Source organism: Notolepis coatsorum (assembly GCF_963971535.1).
Source record: "Notolepis coatsorum genome assembly, chromosome: 7".
Classification (NCBI taxonomy): Eukaryota; Metazoa; Chordata; class Actinopteri; order Aulopiformes; family Paralepididae; genus Notolepis; species Notolepis coatsorum.
This window is the reverse complement of record NC_140171.1, coordinates 15,098,958-15,120,068: the sequence shown is the minus strand read 5'-3', so window position 1 is coordinate 15,120,068 and position 21,111 is coordinate 15,098,958. Positions and strand designations below refer to the sequence as shown.

The following is a 21,111-nucleotide window of genomic DNA, read 5'->3' as shown; positions in this document are numbered from 1 at the left end:
AGAAGATAATGTCAGATATTCATGAAACATATTGTGGTGAGAAATAGTGATGTATTATCATGATCAGCTTAGCACAAATTAATGCAAGCGGATACGGACCAGCTAGCCTAGCTTAGCACAAATTAATGGAAGCGGATACGGACCAGCTAGCCTAGCTTAGTACAAATGAATGGAAGCGGATACGGACCGGCTAGCCTAGCTTAGTACAAATGAATGGAAGCGGATACGGACCAGCTAGCCTGGTATCTATCCTCTCGTCTGACTCTGGAGAAGACTGTAAGAGCATTTCCCATAACGTTTCTGGGCCCCGACCGTTGAGTGCCAAAAACAAGTTAACACATTTCTGGGTCATTTTTCCTTTTTTTCAATATTTTTATTCTGAGGTCGCCAAAGTGCAATACCGGCCGCATCCAGCTAGACGGCGTATTGAGCACCCTTTGAAACCTTGTATCTTGGCCTGTGCGTCGATCTAATGGGTCTGGGTCGTTATTTTTTTTTGCTGAAGCTGAGCGGTTATAACGGTCAGATTGAGAAGAATCAAATGCTCCCGACGCATGATGTGTGGTGGATTATGTTGGCGACACGATGGACATCAATACTTGGAATCGTGATCAGATCATTGGAATATTCTTTTTCGGGTACATCCTAGTCAAGGTAAGGGCTATATGATATCAATCTTGCGTTGATCCAAGCATATCTTCACCTCGATCTGTGTCTGTAACATTAGTCCACAACGTATGCCGTTGGTGGCGAGCAAAGCATAAAAAAACTACCCCCCCCCCTTTCATGATGAAACATAATACCTATGATATAGATTTGATTTGAGAATAATAGCGGGTCCAGGCAAGAAACGGCAACGGTTATAGTATAATACGGCTATAAGCCTATTCCTCAGCATTTCAGGAATTACCCCAGACCGATCTAAAAACATACTTATATTCACCACGGTATAACATGGTATGCATGCGAATGTATGCATGGAAACATTTTCTCTTTTTTGCATCTTGACTGGAAGAAAGTCACTGGCAAATGACCATAGTATTGTATCCATAGCTATAATATAGAATATAGTTATAGCTCTACAAACAAGGTGACAGACTCCTATCGTTTAAAGCGTGGCACTGAATAGATGGGCCCCCGAAAACAGCACGGCACTCAAAGTGTTAAAGGGATATCTCAGATTTTAGATTTTTCATCAGAAACAGTACTAATATATATATATACTTTCTTGGAGCACTGCGGGGAAGAGGTTTGGTCTTACCCGGCCCATTCGAGGCTCCCCTATCAGTGCTCTAAACGCCAGGTTGTTCTGGGCGTAGCTCCTCAGGTGAGCGCACACGTGGTCCAGCTGCACCCTCCAGTAGCCTGGTGGGGACCAAACACACAGAACCAGGCCGTCAAGAGGACTGACGCACCAGCCAGCGCCTACCGAAAGGCCCGTCAGAACTCATCACGACTCGACTCGGAAGCCGCCATGTAGAGGTTGAAAGGAGCACTTCGCCAAAAAGAACAATGCTGATTTATTTTGCACATAATCTCACACACATTCACAAGAGCTTTGCACACATTCATTTACTTTTGACAGTTATTGAGAGTAATTCGGTTTGAATATATATATATCTACTCTGTATATATGGTGTAAGTATGAGCAGCACTAAACTGACAATAGTCTGTTACCTCGTCCTGGACTGACAGCTGTGAGCAGTGGCCGGCGGTCTCTCGTTCGCTCCTGCCGGGTGATCTCCAGCGCCACCTGCTGGCCCTTTTTCTGCTGCTCAGTGGCCGACGGGTAGAACAGCCCCACGGTCTGGGTCTGCTGGTCGCCTGTGGCCGACGGGTAGAGCAGCCCCGCGGTCTGGGTCTGCTGGTGGCCTGTGACCGACGGCATGGTCTGGGTCTTCTGGTCGGCTAGGGGCGCAGCAGCATAGCGGTAGGCCTTGATTGATTGATTGAATTGATTGAAAACTTTATTAACAGATTGCAGAATGGGTACAGTACAGTACAGCTCAATACATACAATTGTTAAGGGGATGCAGACCAGAGAAAGACTTTCATCTTGTTTACATCAGGGTCCCCCATTTTCAATTCATCATAACATATATGACATACACGACATACAGATAGACAGTAGGCCTACTGCTACATCTATACATTTATGACATACCAGATTTGCAAATACAGTACTGTTTGTGATACCAAAAGAGTCCAGAAAAGAGTATATATACATTTGACGTAGAAACTGTACATTGGAGGAGGTTGGGTAGGTGGGGTGGGGTTGGGTGGGGGGGACTGTACATTGGAGGTGGTTGGGTGGGTGGGGTGGGGGGGGGAGGGGTTGGGTAGGAGGGGTGGGTGGGGGACACTGTACAACTGTACAAGCAAAACTGTACATTGGAATATTGACAAAACCATACTTGGTCATTTACTGTACATTGGATGGGGTTGGGTTGGGACATTTACAGGGGCCAGTTTCGAATTGCAGTCTCCCGTAGGTGTTCTTTGAGAGTGGTTTTGAAAGTGGGTAGCTAGTGATTCACATTCCTTTACAGCTTTGGGTAGGGCGTTCCACATTGATGTGGCATAATTGCGAAACGTGTTTAGTCCCTTGTTTGAGCCGAATCTGGGTTTAACATGATTTGTGGAGCTCCCTCTGGTGTTGTGATCGTGGTATTCACTGACCTTTGGGAAGTATTTTGACATGTACATGGGTACCTTGGTCGTGTAGTGTATCTTGTAGACCAGGCCCATTGCAAGTCGCTGTACTCTGTCGTCTACTCTAAGCCATCCTAGGTTGTCAAAGTGGGCAGGGGTGAGGTGGGTTCTAGGAGTAAGGTCAAGCAGTAGTCTGACCAGTTTGTTTTGAGATGTTTGTAATTTATATATATATATATATATATATATATATATATATATATATGTAAAGTATATATATATACTTGTAATATTTCTATAACTTAGTTATCCAGAGTTGTATTAATTACATTAGCCATCCAGGGTTGCATTAATTACATTAACCATCCAGGGTTGCATTAATTACATTAGCTATCCATTGTTTCTGATCCAGAAGTCCCCCTGTGGAGGAGGCCCTGGTGGCGGGGGACTCTTCCCGCGCTGGCCCCTCTAAGAAGATGCCACACATGCCACAGAAGTTGGCGTAGGGGTGGTTGCTCGACCCGCACTGTGAGCAGATCAGGTAGCTGGCTGTGTGGCCTGGCTGCAAGAGAAGAGGCAATGGTTACCAAGAGAGCGGACGTCTCTGATATTACATCCATCCTGTGGTACTTTGTGTGCTTCAGTATGACCAGCTTTACTGGTACCCGGTTGGCTAGTTTTGCTTTAGCTGGGATTAGCCTGAATTAATAGTTTGTTTACTTGGAGTTTGAGTAGAATAGACCAATATTTTGCATTAAAGGAACGTGCTAATGAAATGCGCTTACCCATCTTCTCTTCAGACAAGAAGATAAATGCCTATTTCCTCTGTGTATTCAGCAGAAAGCTATAGCTATAGCTTAGCACAAATTAATGGAAGTGGATATGGACCAGCTACAGTAGCCTAGCTGTCGGCCAAAAACACCTCTCCCGGAGTTTTAAGCTAGGCTAGTGGTCCGTATATGATTCCATTAATTTGTGCTAAGCTAGGCTAGATTGCAGCCGGATAGCTTTCTACTGAATGCACAGAGAGGAAATTGGTATCTTCCTGTCTGACTCTGGAGAAGACATTAAGCGCATTTCCCATAATGTTGGCATGTTCCTTTAAGTCAGATGAGTGTGAAAAAGCAGCATAAAGTTATGAAAAGCAGCTTTAAAAAGCATAGTTGACTGTATGTGTTTAAACCCAAGACCCAAAATCTATTTTTTTGGGGCTTTTCTGTATTTTTCACCCATCCCAAATTAGGCGTTATGCCAATTCCCGTCCTGGTCGTTGCGCGCATTGCCCCACTGTCGGCCTGGGGAGGGTGTAGAACTACCACATGCCTCCTCCGATACATGTGGAGTCGCCAGCCGCTTCTTTTCACCTGACAACGAGGAGTTTCACTGGGGGGACGTAACGCGCGCTGAGGTCCACGCTATTTCCCCCAGATCCCCTCCCTGCTGAACAGGCGCCCCGACCGACCAGTATAGAGTCGCAGTTTACAACGACCAGGACTCATACCCCACCGGCTTCCCACCCGCTAACACTGCCAATTGTGTTAGTAGGGACGACTGACCAAGCCGCCAGTCTCTGCGGTGGTAGGCGAGTGCTTAGTCCACTGCGCTACCCAGCCGCCCTTATAACCCAAGATTTCTTGGGTCAAATTGGGGCTTTAACTACCAACGAGCTAACTACCGACCAAATGGGTCGGTCTGTGTTACAGGGGTAGACAGACTTCTTGACAGACAGGGTCCTCTCTCCTCTACCTTGGAGCCACACCAGTCACAGTAGCGAGCGTCACAGTGGTTGACTCTCTTACACTTGGAACAGGACACCATCTTGCTCTCCCCCGAGGGGAGTGGGGGAGCGCTCCGACCGCTCTGGACCGCCTGAGAGGACATTTTACAAGAGGAATGACAAAAGTTGAGTTGAGTTGAACCTTTATTAAACCCCTTGGGGAAATTCGTCCTCTGCATTTGACTCATCCTAACTATTCAGTGCACTACTATTTAGTAGTACACTGAGTGAGTGACATTGCCGGTAGGGATGCACTGATACCGATACTGGTATCGTATATCGATCCGATACCGGGCTAAAGTAGAATATCGGTATTTCCCTGATACTAAAATATGATACCAAGAAACATGTTTAACGGTTTAACCTGCCAGAAATCAAAGCAAAGTGACTTGATTTGCTGCACTTTTGACATGTTAGCTCTCTCTAATGGAGAAATATATGTATTATATATGACCTAATACTCCTCGTACTTTTGGATCTCACTGCTGCCTTCGACACAGTGGATCATAATATTCTGCTCTCTCGTTTGGAGCACTGGGTTGGCATTAAAGGCTCAGCCCTGGAGTTTTTCAGATCATACTTGTCTGAGAGAAGCTTTTGTGTTACCCTGGGCGATGCTGTATCCTCCACAGCACCTCTCCCCTGCGGGGTGCCCCAGGGCTCAATTATCGGGCCAATTTGATTTGTGTTATATCTGCTCCCCTTAGGGCCTATACTCCGAAAGCATGGCGTCTCCTTTCACTGCTACGCAGATGACAGTCAGATCTACATGCCATTAGTCAGTCAGGCCTCCCTCTCTCGTTTGCAGCTAGTTCAGAACGCCGCTGCCCGTCTGCTAACGGGAACACGAAAGCGGGAGCACATTTCCCCTCCACTGGCTTCCTGTGCGTTTTAGAATTGATTTTAAGATTTTACTGTTTGCTTTTAAATGTTTAAACGGCTTGGCACCGGGGTACCTCTCGGACCTGCTGGAACCCTATGTTCCCCCAAGGTCCCTCACGTCCTCTGACCAGCTCCTCTTGGCTGTTCTAAAGTCCAGGCTGAAGCTTAGGGGGGGACCATGCTTTCGCTGTGGCAGCCCCAAAGCTCTGGAATGAGCTGCCACTCCATGTTAGGCAGGCCCCCACTCTGCAGTCTGCAGGTGTTCAAATCACGCCTCAAGACATCCATTCGCTCTGGCTTTCGGTGTTTTAAACAGTTTTTGAGAGACCTGCCTTTTTATGTGACATATTGTACTTGTTTTTATTGTGTGCTTTTATTAAATGTTTATGTTTTATCTTATGTTGTGGACTTGTACAGTTGACTTTGGTCAACTTTGTTGTTTTTAAATGTGCTTTATAAATAAAGTGGATTGGATTGGATTGATGAATTGAAAATGGGGGACCCTGATGCCTTGCCCGAGTAGTTAGACCCCGCCCGCAGGCCGCAGCTCGGCCCAGACACCAAGCCACATCGTTTCAAATGGAGTGCAATAGCGGCCGCAAGGCGTTAGGCGGCGGTATTGGACTTTTGCGATCTCAGACCCATCCCCAATGATAACACAGGCTGCCGGCATGTTTTTATGAATGGAAAAATATCGAATAAGAGAAATAAGGCCCATCTCGGTCTCTTGCCTCTGCTCCACACCTTTATATACTTTCTGTCATGGTCAATGTTTTTAGATTTTTTTTACTGTTTTGCTGAAATGGTGCGAAATAAAGAAATAAAATAATAAATAAATAGTAGAGTTCTTACGGGGCTGGGCTGCTGTGACAAACGGCTCTCACAGGTCACACAGTAGGACATGTTGACTGGGTTTCCGGTTCCACACGTTGAACAGACCACCTTGTCCTGCGAGGCGGAGACAACAGTCAGATAATGGACACCATGCAGGGTTGGGCTCGGTTCTCATTCCGCTCAAACCCAGGCCCGTCGATAGAGGCCCTGCACGGAATGTCTGTGTGTGTGTGAGGTTCTCTTTCTTCCAACATGGCCGCCTGTAACCGCCGGTAACCACTTTAGAAGTAGAGTAGGTAAAACACTGGGACAGCATGATATTAGTGTTCCACTGTGACTTGTTTACAAGACCCAGTGATAAGACTGAGCTTTCTGTGAGAGGCCTCTATTCAGGGAGGGGATTCTCTTCAACGTCCAAACATTTTTTTTTTTTTTATGAATCTGTTTATTTCATTTTTTTCAATAATAATAATAATAATAATAATAATAATAATAATAATAATAATAATAATAATAATAATAATAATAATAATAATAATAATAATAATAATAATAATAATAATAATAATAATAATAATAATAATAATAATAAATTTAATTTGTATTGCACTTTTTGTTCGCTGGGATCCCAAAGTGCTACAGGGTTAAAACATAGTTAAAAAATAAAATAGTTATTAGTAAAACAAATAAAATACAGAATAAAATAAAATAAAAATAGAACATAGTTAAAAGCATAGTATAAATAGATAATTAAAAACAACAGCACAAGAAAAAAAATTAAAATAAAAAGCTAACAGTCAAAGGCCTTTTTAAACAGATAGGTTTTAGGGATGCTCGGTATTGGCTTTTTTACCGATACCGATATACCGATATTGTCCAACTCTTAATTTCCGATACCGATATCAACCGATATCAACCAATACCGATATATGCAGGGTTTCCCCCCCCAAAAAATTTAATAATTTCAGGTAATTAACACTACATATCTCTTGTTGTGGAATTAACACAACATTATGCATACTTTTGTCAATAAATAAAATCATAATTTGTTCTTACTTGCTTGCCTGGGTAAATAAAGGTTATAGAAATGTAAAACAAATATTAAAATAAAAAAATATTTGAAAACCGATACCGATATTTTCCGATATCACATTTTAATGCCAATATAGGTAGGCCGATAATATCGGACATCCCTAGTTTTCAGGCCTGCTTTAAAAGATTCCAGGCTCTGTGGTGCCCTCAGCTGGATGGGGAGGCTGTTCCACAGCCCCAATAAACCCCCTACTGCCCCAGTTCAAACACCCTCCTCCATCCTATCACCCCCTACTGCCCCCGTTCAACCACCCTCCTCCATCCTATCACCCCCTACTGCCCCCGTTCAACCACCCTCCTCCATCCTATCACCCCCTACTGCCCCAGTTCAACCACCCTCCTCCATCCTATCACCCCCTACTGCCCCAGTTCAACCACCCTCCTCCATCCTATCACCCCCTACTGCCCCAGTTCAACCACCCTCCTCCATCCTATCACCCCCTACTGCCCCCGTTCAACCACCCTCCTCCATCCTATCACCCCCTACTGCCCCCGTTCAACCACCCTCCTCCATCCTATCACCCCCTACTGCCCCAGTTCAAACACCCTCCTCCATCCTATCACCCCCTACTGCCCCCGTTCAACCACCCTCCTCCATCCTATCACCCCCTACTGCCCCCGTTCAAACACCCTCCTCCATCCTATCACCCCCTACTGCCCCCGTTCAAACACCCTCCTCCATCCTATCACCCCCTACTGCCCCCGTTCAAACACCCTCCTCCATCCTATCACCCCCTACTGCCCCCGTTCAAACACCCTCCTCCATCCTATCACCCCCTACTGCCCCCGTTCAACCACCCTCCTCCATCCTATCACCCCCTACTGCCCCCGTTCAAACACCCTCCTCCATCCTATCACCCCCCACTGCCCCCGTTCAAACACCCTCCCCGACCAAGATGTCCACCCCCCCCCAATCCCAGTACAGTACTTCCCTCACACCTTCAAAACATGAAGAGTAAATAATATTTACAAAATAGTAATAATTTTTTTTTTTGATTTTTTGATCCACTTTTTCTCCCATTTTCTATATTTTCTGCCATCCCAATTTCGTATCGTCCAATTCAACCCTCCCCTGTCACGGACGCTGTTCCTTGCCTCCCACAAGCCGGCTGCAATGTGGACTAAGTCATACATAGCACAAGTCCCCTCCGGTACTTGAGGTAACAGCAGTCGCATCTTTTCACCTGCGCAGCTCGATCTCTCAGTGGTGAGGAGTAACGCGTGGGAGGCTCACGCTGCCCCCGACACTTCCTGATTCTACTGCGCAGGCGCACCAACCGACCTGTAGGAGTCGCTGTCCACAATGCCCGATCCCCACCCATCAGTTTCCCACCCCCTAATACGGCCAATGTGTATATAGTACGGACGACCAGCTAAACTGAAAGCAAATGTGGAGCGCTGGGATCGAACAGGTGAGCCCAGCGTCTCCAGATTTCGTGGCGAGCGCCTTGCCCACTATGCCACGTAGCCGCCCAAAATAGTAATACATTTTTAAAAGAATACTGTGGTACAAACAAACTAAGTAAAAAATAAATAACTAAATAATTAAAGAATATATATAATAACAAAAACATTTAAAAAAAATAAATGTAATGGGGGGGAAATGGGGGGGGGGGGGGGTGTAGCTCAGGCCCGCATCACCCCTCTGCTAGTATCAGGGTCTCTGTGTGGCTGATAAAGGGTTAAAGATGTTTTCAATGAGAAGCTCATTTCTTTACCTTTAGTTTTAAACTGGCTTGAGGCTGAAGCTGTGGCCCCATAGGAGCTTCACATACGACACATGTAGGAGTGTTCACTGGCACCATGGTGTTACACTGTACACACAGCGCCACCTGCAGGACAAGGAGAACACACTTTATACAACTAAAAACCATGATATGTATGAGATCATGTATCTCTCTCTCTCTGTATCTCTCTCTCTATCTCTGTCTCTCTCTGTCTGTCTCTGTCTCTCTCTCTCTCTGTCTCTCTCTCTCTCTCTCTCTACCCATGTACATGTCAAAACACCAGAGGGAGCTCCACAAATCATGTGAAACCCAGATTCGGCTCCAACAAGGGACTAAACACGTTTCGCAATTATGCCACATCAATGTGGAACGCCCTACCCAAAGGAATGTGAATCACTACCCACTTTCAAAACCACTCTCAAAGAGCACCTACGGGAGACTGCAATTCGAAACTGGCCCCTGTAAATGTCCCAACCCAACCCCCTCCAATGTACAGTAAATGTCCTAACCCAGGAACACACAAGACCCTCTTCTTGGAACCAAGTAAGGTTTCGTCGATATTCCAATGTGCAGTTTTGCTTGTACAGTTGTACAGTTTCCCCCAGCCCGCCTACCCAACCCCCCCCCCCCCCCCACCCACGCAACCACCTCCAATGTACAGTCCCCCCCCCAACCCCCCCCCCACCCCACCTACCCAACCTCCTCCAATGTACAGTTTCTACGTCAAATGTATATACTCTCTTTTTTAGACTCTTTTTGTATCACAAACAGTACTGTATCTGTAAATCTGGTATGTCATAAATGTATAGATGTAGCAGTACTGTCTATCTGTATGTCGTGTATGTCATATATGTTATAATAAATTGAAAATGGGGACCCTGATGTAAACAAGATGAAAGTCTTTCTCTGGTCTGCATCCCCTTAACAATTGTGTGTATTGAGCTGTACTGTATTGTATTGTACCCATTCTGCAATCTGTTAATAAAGTTTTCAATCAATCAATCAAACTCTGTGTGTCTCTGTCTGTCTCTATGTATCTCTCTGTGTCTCTCTCTGTATCTCTCTCTGTATGTCTCTCTCTGTATCTCTCTCTCTCTCTCTCTCTCTCTCTCTGTATCTCTATCTCTCTCTCTCTCTCCCTCCCTCTCGCTCTCTCTCTCTCGCTCCCTTTCTGTATCTCTCTCTCTCTCTCCTTCTCGCTCTCTCCCATGATATGTATGACAGATTCTTAGAAACAGATCACCCATTCAAAGAGACAGGGGTCAGGTCCCGTTAGTCCCCATTACCAAGATGGCGGCAGGGGGAACAGACTTCTCTTCAGACAGACTCTGGTGGTTTGAGGCTATAGTTTAATGAAGACTATTTACCCGTCCTCCCTCGCTGGGCCGGCAGAGTGGACTGACTTCTCTTCAGACAGACTCTGGTGGTTTGAGGCTATAGTTTAATGAAGACTATACCTGTCCTCCCTCGCTGGGCCGGCAGAGTGGACAGACTTCTCTTCAGACAGACTCTGGTGGTTTGAGGCTATAGTTTAATGAAGACTATACCCGTCCTCCCTCGCTGGGCCGGCAGAGTGGACTGACTTCTCTTCAGACAGACTCTGGTGGTTTGAGGCTATAGTTTAATGAAGACTATACCTGTCCTCCCTCGCTGGGCCGGCAGAGTGGACTGACTTCTCTTCAGACAGACTCTGGTGGTTTGAGGCTATAGTTTAATGAAGACTATACCTGTCCTCCCTCGCTGGGCGGCAGGGTGAACAGACTTCTCTTCAGACAGACTCTGGTGGTTTGAGGCTATAGTTTAACCCTGTCACTGCCACACTACCAAACGGTTAACCCTTTCACTGCGACAATACACGACATAAGGTTAACCCTTTCACTGCCACGCAACAGCCGGTTAACCCGTTCACTGCCACACTACACAGAAGGTTAACCCTTTACTATCACACTACCCAACTATACCTGTCCTCCCTCGCTGGGCGGCAGTCTCTGTCCCGGAACAGGCGGCAGAGGACTGCCACACTTGGGACAGAAACGGGCGAACGGGTCCGAGGGACGATGACTCAAACACTTGACACACCTGTAAAGAGAGAGAGACACACATTAATGATCACTTTACCTCTCTCTCTCTCTCTCTTTGTATCGCTCTCTGTGTATCTCTGCATCTCTGTCTCTCTCTTTCTCTCTCTCTGTCTCTCTCTCTCTCTTTGTATCTCTCTGTGTGTATCTCTGCATCTCTCTGTCTCTCTCTTTCTCTCTCTCTCTCCGTCTCCCTCTCTGTCTCTCTCTCTGTATCTCTCTCTCTCTCTCTCTCTCTCTCTCTCTCTCTCTCTGTATCTCTCCCTTTGTATCTCTCTGTGTATCTCTCTGTATCTCTCTCTCTTGCTGTCTCTCTCTTGTTCTATGTCTCTCTGTCTCCCTCTCTGTCTCTCTCTCTCTGTATCTCTCTCTCTCTCTCCGTCTCCCTCTCTGTCTCTCTCTCTGTCTCTCTCTCTGTATCTCTCTCTGTGTATCTCTCTCTGTGTATCTCTCTGTGTATCTCTCTGTATCTCTCTCTTGATGTCTCTCTCTTGTTCTATGTCTCTGTCTCTCTCTCTGTATCTCTCTCTCTGTATCTCTCTCTGTGTATCTCTCTCTGTGTATCTCTCTGTCTCTCTCTCTGTATCTCTCTCTGTGTATCTCTCTCTGTGTATCTCTCTGTATCTCTCTCTCTTGCTGTCTCTCTCTTGTTCTATGTCTCTCTGTCTCCCTCTCTGTCTCTCTCTCTCTCTGTATCTCTCCCTCTGTATCTCTCTCTGTATCTCTCCCTCTGTATCTCTCTCTCTCTCTCTCTGTATCTCACTCTGTGTATCTCTCTCTCTCGCTGTCTCTCTCTCTCTTGTTCTATGTCTCTCTGTCTCCCTCTCTGTCTCTCTCTGTATCTCTCTCTCTGACTCTCTCTGTATCTCTCTGTGTATTTCTGTCTCTCTGTGTATCTCTCCCTCTCTCTCTCTCTCTCTCCCTCCCCCCTCCCCCCTCTCTCCTTTCACACACACACCTCAGGAAGTCTGTCTCTCGTTGGATCCTGGACCTCTGAGAGTTGGTAAGCATCTCCTCCTGCAAGCTTATAGTCTAAGACGGAACAACACGCCACAAGATTGAACAACACAAGGTGCACAAGGAATCAGTCACAACATACCAGTGAGCAGTGAGGAAGGATGGGTAGACATGGGGCTAACCAGTCACAACATACCAGTGAGAAGTGAGGAAGGATGGGTCAACATGGAGCTAACCAGTCACAACATACCAGTGAGTTAGTGAGGAAGGATGGGTCAACATGGGGCTAACCAGTCACAACATACCAGTGAGTTAGTGAGGAAGGATGGGTCAACATGGGGCTAACCAGTCACAACATACCAGTGAGTTAGTGAGGAAGGATGGTAAACATGGGGCTAACCAGTCACAACATACCAGTGAGTTAGTGAGGAAGGATGGGTAAACATGGGGCTAACCAGTCACAACATACCAGTGAGAAGTGAGGAAGGATGGTAGACATGGGGCTAACCAGTCACAACATACCAGTGAGTTAGTGAGGAAGGATGGGTCAACATGGGGCTAACCAGTCACAACATACCAGTGAGCAGTGAGGAAGGATGGTAAACATGGGGTTAACCAGTCACAACATACCAGTGAGTTAGTGAGGAAGGATGGGTCAACATGGGGCTAACCAGTCACAACATACCAGTGAGTTAGTGAGGAAGGATGGGTCAACATGGGGCTAACCAGTCACAACATACCAGTGAGCAGTGAGGAAGGATGGGTCAACATGGGGCTAACCAGTCACAACATACCAGTGAGTTAGTGAGGAAGGATGGGTCAACATGGGGCTAACCAGTCACAACATACCAGTGAGTTAGTGAGGAAGGATGGGTAGACATGGGGCTAACCAGTCACAACATACCAGTGAGTTAGTGAGGAAGGATGGTAAACATGGGGCTAACCAGTCACAACATACCAGTGAGTTAGTGAGGAAGGATGGGTCAACATGGGGCTAACCAGTCACAACATACCAGTGAGTTAGTGAGGAAGGATGGGTCAACATGGGGCTAACCAGTCACAACATACCAGTGAGTTAGTGAGGAAGGATGTGTAAACATGGAGCTAACCAGTCACAACATACCAGTGAGTTAGTGAGGAAGGATGGTAAACATGGGGCTAACCAGTCACAACATACCAGTGAGTTAGTGAGGAAGGATGGGTAGACATGGAGCTAACCAGTCACAACATACCAGTGAGTTAGTGAGGAAGGATGGGTCAACATGGGGCTAACCAGTCACAACATACCAGTGAGTTAGTGAGGAAGGATGGGTCAACATGGGGCTAACCAGTCACAACATACCAGTGAGTAGTGAGGAAGGATGGGTAAACATGGGGCTAACCAGTCACAACATACCAGTGAGTTAGTGAGGAAGGATGGGTCAACATGGGGCTAACCAGTCACAACATACCAGTGAGAAGTGAGGAAGGATGGGTCAACATGGGGCTAACCAGTCACAACATACCAGTGAGTTAGTGAGGAAGGATGGTAAACATGGGGCTAACCAGTCACAACATACCAGTGAGTTAGTGAGGAAGGATGGGTCAACATGGGGCTAACCAGTCACAACATACCAGTGAGTTAGTGAGGAAGGATGGTAAACATCCAAAGCGACTTGTAAGTCGCTTTGGATAAAAAGGTGACGATGACTAAATGACTAAATGTAAATGTACCCATGTCTGAGAGAGGTGAGAAGAAAGTGTTTCCGGCACGGTGGGGGACGGAGGGCCAAGACGACTGCTGAGGAAGCGGGGGGCTCTCTTGATCCTTGGCACTGAAGACAAGCAACAACAACAACAACAACAACAACAACAACAACACGGAAAAGTGTACAGCAGGAATCAAATCAAGGTGTAGAAGATACAGCAACAGTTAATACCCTCTACCTCATTTACATTCTCTCTCTCTCTCTCTCTCTCTCTCTCTCTCTCTCTCTCTCTCTCTCTCTCTCTCTCTCTGTGTCTCTCTCTCTCTCTCTCTCTCTCTCTCTCTCTGTGTCTCTCTCTCTCTCTATCTCTCTGTATGTCTCTCTCTGTATCTATCTCTGTCTCGCTCTCTCTGTATATTTCTATATCTATCTGTATGTCTCTCTCTCTCTCTCTGTATCTCTTTCTGTCTCTCTCTCCCTCTCTCTCTCTCTCTCTCCCTCTGTCTGTTTCTGTGTAGAATATGCAGAAACAGGTAATACCCGCTCTACCTCATTTACATCATAACTCACAGAACCCAGAACACACCTAGACGTCTCGGCACCGTATCACCAGAACCTCGTTCTCCTCCAGCGGTCCAGTCCAGCGCTTCACCAGCCTGCAGTGACCGAAGCAGATTGAAGATAATAGTTCAGCGCTTGTTATTTTGCTCAAACTGTGGACCTGTACCTCTCTGGAAAGGTCTTGTTTGGTTATTCTGCTCAAACTGTGGACCTGTACCTCTCTGGAAAGGTCTTGTTCGGTTATTCTGCTCAAACTGTGGACCTGTAGCTCTCTGGAAAGGTCTTGTTTGGTTATTATGCTCAAACTGTGGACCTGTACCTCTCTGGAAAGGTCTTGTTTGGTTATTCTGCTCAAACTGTGGACCTGTAGCTCTCTGGAAAGGTCTTGTTTGGTTATTCTGCTCAAACTGTGGACCTGTAGCTCTCTGGAAAGGTCTTGTTTGGTTATTCTGCTCAAACTGTGGACCTGTACCTCTCTGGAAAGGTCTTGTTTGGTTATTCTGCTCAAACTGTGGACCTGTACCTCTCTGGAAAGGTCTTGTTTGGTTATTCTGCTCAAACTGTGGACCTGTAGCTCTCTGGAAAGGTCTTGTTTGGTTATTCTGCTCAAACTGTGGATCTGTACCTCTCTGGAAAGGTCTTGTTCGTAGTCCTTTCGATTTTCATTCCTGTGCTCCTGTTTCGAGTCATTTGAACTCAAAATGGCATCCAAGGTAATAAAAAAAGTCAACCAACGAACTCGATTCTTGTACCGGATCTCCTCTCTGATAAACAAGAATACCCTGAAGACTCTGGCAGGAGCACTCATTCAAGGGTACTACGACTATGCTTGCCCCTCATGGTACCAAAGCACCTCAAAGGCGCTAAAAACAAGATTACAAACATCTCAAAACAAACTGGTCAGACTACTACTTGACCTTAATCCTAGAACCCACCTCACCCCTGCCCACTTTGACAACCTAGGATGGCTTAGAGTAGACGACAGAGTACAGCAACTTGCAATGGGCCTGGTCCACAAGATACACTACACGACCAAGGTACCCATGTACATGTCAAAATACTTCCCAAAGGTCAGTGAATACCACGACCACAACACAAGAGGGAGCTCCACAAATCATGTTAAACCCAGATTCGGCTCAAACAAGGGACTAAACACATTTCGCAATTATGCCACATCAATGTGGAACGCCCTACCCAAAGCTGTAAAGGAATGTGAATCACTACCCACTTTCAAAACTACTCTCAAAGAACACCTACGGGAGACTGCAATTTGAAACTGGCCCCTGTAAATGTCCTAACCCAACCCCTTCCAATGTACAGTAAATTACCAAGTATGGTTTCGTCAAAATATTCCAATGTACAGTTTTGCTTGTACAGTTGTACAGTGTCCCCCACCCACCTCTCCTACCCAACCCCCCCGCGTGAATACTTTACCCAAGGCAGTTGTCCTTCCGCGTTCGGTTTGCGCGCCCTGATTGGCCTCTCAGCGCCCAATCGCGTTAGCCCTACTATCGCCGCACTAGATGGATCGAGCTGGGGAGGATTCAGCAAGACTAAGTCGGCCCGTCTGACCTGGTAGTCCGATAACCTTGGTCGTGGGGGTCTACCTGGGTTGCTTGGTAGGTTTCAATGCAACTCCTGGTTCTCCCTGGCCACAGGTAAACACATGTTTCGCGAATCCTCCCCCAAACTCCGTATACTACCTCCTATTCCTGTACAAAGAGTCGTGTTGAGCGCTCTCGCCCTAGCCGAAGGCAGTGCAGTCTCATGGAAAGGTTCCCCACGTTAATATCTGAGATGAAAACACTATGTTATTTATATTGATGTGATGCTGATTGATAAGAGATGAAAACACTACGTTATTTATATTGATGTGATGCCGATTGATATGAATAGCGCGTTACGTTAATATCTGAGATGAAAACACTACGTTATTTATATTGATGTGATGCCGATTGATATGAAGAGATGAAAACACTACGTTATTTATATTGATGTGCCGGCCGATTGATATGAAGAGATGAAAACACTACGTTATTTATATTGATGTGATGCCGATTGATATGAATAGCGCGTTACGTTAATATCTGAGATGAAAACACTACGTTATTTATATTGATGTGATGCCGATTGATATGAATAGCGTGTTACGTTAATATCTGAGATGAAAACACTACGTTATTTATATTGATGTGATGCCGATTGATATGAAGAGATGAAAACACTACATTATTTATATTGATGTGATGCCAATTGATATGAATAGCGCGTTACAATACGTTATGTATATTGATGTGATGTCGATTGATACAATACGAGGAAATGGGCGAGGACTTGCGTTGTGGAACTGAAAGCTAGGCGCAACGCGATTGGGCGCTGAGAGGCCAATCAGGGCGCGCAAACCGAACGCGGAAGGACAACCGCCTTGGGTAAAGTATTCACGCAACCCCCGCACCCCACCCACCCAACCACCTCCAATTTACAGTCGTCCCCCCCACGCACCCACCAAACCCCCCCCCCCCACCCCACCTACCCAAACTCCTCCAATGTACAGTTTCTACGTCAAATGTATTTACTCTCTTTTCTAGACTATTTTTGTATCACAAACAGTACTGTATTTGCAAATCTGGTATGTCATAAATGTATAGATGTAGCAGTACTGTCTATCTGTGTGTCATATATTATGATGAATTGAAAATGGGGGACCCTGATGTAAACAAGACGAAAGTCTTTCTCTGGTCTGCATCCCCTTAACAATTGTATGTATTGAGCTGTACTGTATTGTACCCATTCTGCAATCTGTTAATAAAGTTTTCAATAAATCAATCAATCAATTCAAAACTCACGTCCTCCACCAGGAACAGCTTAGTTACGGTGGCGCTTTCTCTGCCATCGCTAGAGGGACAGAGAGAGAGAGAGAGAGATTTCACTAGTTTGTGATTTAATGTTGTGATTGTTATGCTGAGAGAGAGAGAGAGAGATTTCACTAGTTTGTGATTTAATGTTGTGATTGTTACAGTATGCTGAGAGAGAAAGAGAGAGAGACAGAGACAGAGAGAGAGAGCAAGGGGACCTCTTAAATGAATGTTTCTAACATGTAATAATGTCTGACCTGGTTGTAGCCAGTGCTTTGACGTACACCTTGCCCGCCGGTAAGGTGATTCGTCCATTGTACTGCAAAGTGCTGTTCGCCATTAAACCTGGCTTCTGAACCACTCTGGTTCCATCCAGAGTGTAGAATATCATGACATCTGGAGTATCTAGTCAAGTGAGGGAGATAATCAAGCAGGATGATCCAAATCAAGCTGTTAAAAGTGTTATAGAGAACATTCTATGTAGAGTAATCATTAAATAAATACATCCACAGAGCTTTGAGAAAGGTGCAGAATAAAGGTATTGCTTTCCCCCCCCCAAAAAAAATATTGATTAATGAATTTATCATTTAAAAAATGTTTGCGGGTCCAAAATGATTGTCGCTGTTTACATGTTGCCCCTCCCTGCTTCCCATTTCCCCACGTGGAATGCACCTGATTGGATAAATGGCATGCTTTGTGCTCTAGTGCGACATCTAGTGGCTGAATGTTATCTATAGCATCTCCAACACTGGCCACCAGGGAGCATTTTCACACCACAGTGAAGAAAAGTGAGGTTCGATCTGCTGTTCTCAGGCCTACTTCCCCAGTCAGCTGCAGGACATTTCCTAATTTCCCTACCTGGACATTTAATATCATGCTTATGAATTTATGAATCTCCAAGTGACATAAAACTAAGAGGTAATGACTATTTCTCAACAACGATGGGGATTTATATCCCTGTGTTTTGTACTCAAAATTGTAGTTTATGAACAACTAATCTAGTCGAATCCCTGTTTATTCCCAGAGTTGTTTCCCCCCAAAAGGGGGTGGCCACCAAAATCCAGTCTGGTGTATATATGTAACACAATTGTCTTCATGTTTGAGTTGGGCTCTATCTGTACTAGATTGTTAGCAGACACCTGTATCTGTTCAGAGAGATCCACATTATTTACATTCCTGTTCTTCTGTGAGTAATGGAAGGTTATTATTTCATGCCATGATACAACAGTGTCCCAACTGACCCCACTCTCCCCTACCTGATTTGATCTCCACAGGAGTCCTGGTGTCAATCTCATGCTTTGCTTTTCCAATGGGTGGGATGCGATTTGGTATGATGCGAGGGACGAAAATGGAGCCAGCAGTCATCCTTGGAATATTTGTCCTGGTCCTGTCTAAGTAGAATCTGGTACAACTTAAGTACAACACAACAAACCATTCAAAGACAACTTCAACACAACTAGCTATATAATACATGATAAGATGCATTGATTCTTAAACGTATTTGCATTAGGATTTCATAAAATTTCATAAAAACAGCGTTACTTACTTTACGTGAAGATGTTGCACACAGTCCCTCCTTGAAACGCTGCCTTGGCAACGCTGTGCCGATTACATCAACAAGGCTCCTTAGCAACAAGAGATCGTTTGGTTAACACTGAACGGCTGGAGAGGGCGGTGACTTTTAACGAAACTGAGTTCCGCCCACCCGCGCCGCTCCGGCGTACTTACCAGTACCACAACAAATACATGTATTTTTTTAACCATTGGTTTTGATGTAAAATTAACTTTTTCTAATAGTGAACTTGAAACGCTGACTGGTTTATTTTATAGTTATTCACATTCTATTACATTTTGGACAGATTTGGACATATATATTTTTACGAAAGATGTTATTGTTTATTTTGAAAGCAATGTTAACTCGTTGAAATCCACGATACATCTCATGATCCTGCTTGATAAGTTGACTTTCTTCTGATATTTTATTATTTCAATGCAGTCACTGGGACATGTAAACAATAAGAAAAGTGTATCTACACCATACATCATTATAATAACCAATTATATGGTTATGTCTAGTATAATACAATCTTAAATGCTGTCTTTTTAGTCTGTTATTTTGCTTCTTTTTTTTGGTTGATCTGTGAAATCTATGATGTTCTCAATTAAAAAGCAATAGCTTAAAGTTCGCAATTTATTGCATTCACAAGACAGTGTTTTATGGGGTTTCTATGTTTTATTATGATGCCCTGTGTTTTATTATGATGCTCTGTTTTATTATGATGCTCTATGTTTTATGATGTCTGTCCATGTCTAAAATCAGGGACCATGATGAATGAATGAATGAAAACTGTATTTAACAGATTGCAGAATGGGTACAATACAGTACGGCTCATTATACAACGGCATGCAAATTTCTCGATTCTGATTGGCTGAAACAGTCCATTTACACGTATGTATCCTTCACAATCCACGCTCCTGGTCCCAGGACCCGCCCACAACTGAATCACATCACTCCGCCGGATCACTCCGTCAGAAAAAACAAGATGGCGGACAATAATCTTTAACAAATGGATATGTTGATAGCGTCATAACGACTAAATATAAAGCGATTCTGTCAAGGGGAATGTGTTAGTATTTTAAACAATGTTGGATGATGTAATTGATGGGTCTTGACTCAATCTAGAACAAAAGAAAAATCGCGGATTGATTGATAGATTAATTGATTGATTTAAATTTCTTCCTTCCTACTTTCTACTGCGTTCTCTCTCACACTGTCCGACGCTGGCGTACCCACAAACACACACACACACATACACACACACACACACACACACACACACACACACACACACACACACACACACACGCACACACACACTGTGACACACACACACACACACACACACACGCACACACACACACACACACACTCCTGTCTGCAACAGCGGGGGAGTCAGACTGAGAGAGAAGCAGCGCTGTTTTAAGTGAGCATGGTCTATTGAATTGATTGATTGGTTGATTGCTAATTTTATTACTGTACCCCTGGTTTCCAACTGGTTAAGTTTAGGCTAAAAGAAATAAATAAAAAAATAGGGCGAAGAAAACGTTTTTTTCCTATAGGGCAAAGAAAACGTTTTAATAAATTTTCAATCAATCATTCCAATAATACACAGTTGGATGTGTTAGTTGGTTGGATGCACTTCAAGCTGCTTCCACATGAGGCAACTTCTCTCAATCATTCCAATAATACACAGTTGGATGTGTTAGTTTGGTTGGATGCACTTCAAGCTGCTTCCACATGGAGTTGTGGGAACTACTTTTTCTGGCGGATGGTTTTTTCAATAAATCTTCGATTAATGTGTGTTTATTGTATAGAAATAAGGTTGGATGAATCTGGCAGTTGTATAAAAGCTTTACACCACGTGCAGTCGTGATTTGTGACCAATAAACAATGCCTAGGGGGGTCTAACGACCCTCGGCTGCGCCTCGGGCCTAACAACCACCCCTAGGCATGGTTTATTGGTCACAAACCACTCCTGCGTGTGATGTAATGCTTAAATACACACACTTGTTAAGAAGGGGATGCAGACCAGAGAAAGACGTTTGTCTTGTTTACATCCCCCATTTCAATTCATAGTGACATTTATGACATACACAACAACATACATGACATGTATGGCATTCTCGAAGTCAACTTCCTGTCTTTTTAACTTTCTGTCTAAGTGCATGTCTATGGCTTGGGGGGGAAACATGCACTTAGAATAACCAGAAAGGCTTTCGAAATAGTGAAATGCCATGTTGGCCTCAATATTTTCAAAACAAATTATATGAAAAGGTTACGAAATGAACAAGGATGTGATAAAATATGTAATAAAAACGGAGCTCACCGCATACATTTGATCGTAGAAATCCGTTTGTTTCCCCAATACCAAGATGGCGACGGTCTCGTGACGTCAGAGTGTCTTCGAGAACTTTCTTCATGTTTTTATCCCTTGGATGCTGTCTTTT

General features: G+C 44.8%; 1 protein-coding gene across 1 annotated transcript in view; it reads right to left on the bottom strand.

Annotated features, from left to right (window-relative positions):
• dzank1 (double zinc ribbon and ankyrin repeat domains 1) overlaps positions 1-18,493 on the bottom strand; it is a gene marked incomplete at its 3' end in the record, with an annotated part of 54,270 nt that extends 35,777 nt beyond the window's left edge. The window contains exons 1-12 of the mRNA XM_084319496.1: positions 18,360-18,493; positions 17,361-17,508; positions 17,091-17,143; positions 13,713-13,813; positions 12,001-12,074; positions 10,926-11,043; positions 8,956-9,069; positions 6,164-6,259; positions 4,399-4,521; positions 3,038-3,214; positions 1,678-1,936; positions 1,262-1,365 (exon numbers count right to left, since the gene is read on the bottom strand). Coding sequence (XP_084175622.1) covers positions 1,262-1,365; positions 1,678-1,936; positions 3,038-3,214; positions 4,399-4,521; positions 6,164-6,259; positions 8,956-9,069; positions 10,926-11,043; positions 12,001-12,074; positions 13,713-13,813; positions 17,091-17,143; positions 17,361-17,508; positions 18,360-18,468 — 1,476 coding nt within the window. The 5' untranslated portion in view covers positions 18,469-18,493. The remainder of the gene's footprint in view (positions 1-1,261; positions 1,366-1,677; positions 1,937-3,037; positions 3,215-4,398; positions 4,522-6,163; positions 6,260-8,955; positions 9,070-10,925; positions 11,044-12,000; positions 12,075-13,712; positions 13,814-17,090; positions 17,144-17,360; positions 17,509-18,359) is intronic.
• Positions 18,494-21,111: the final 2,618 nt, after the last annotated feature.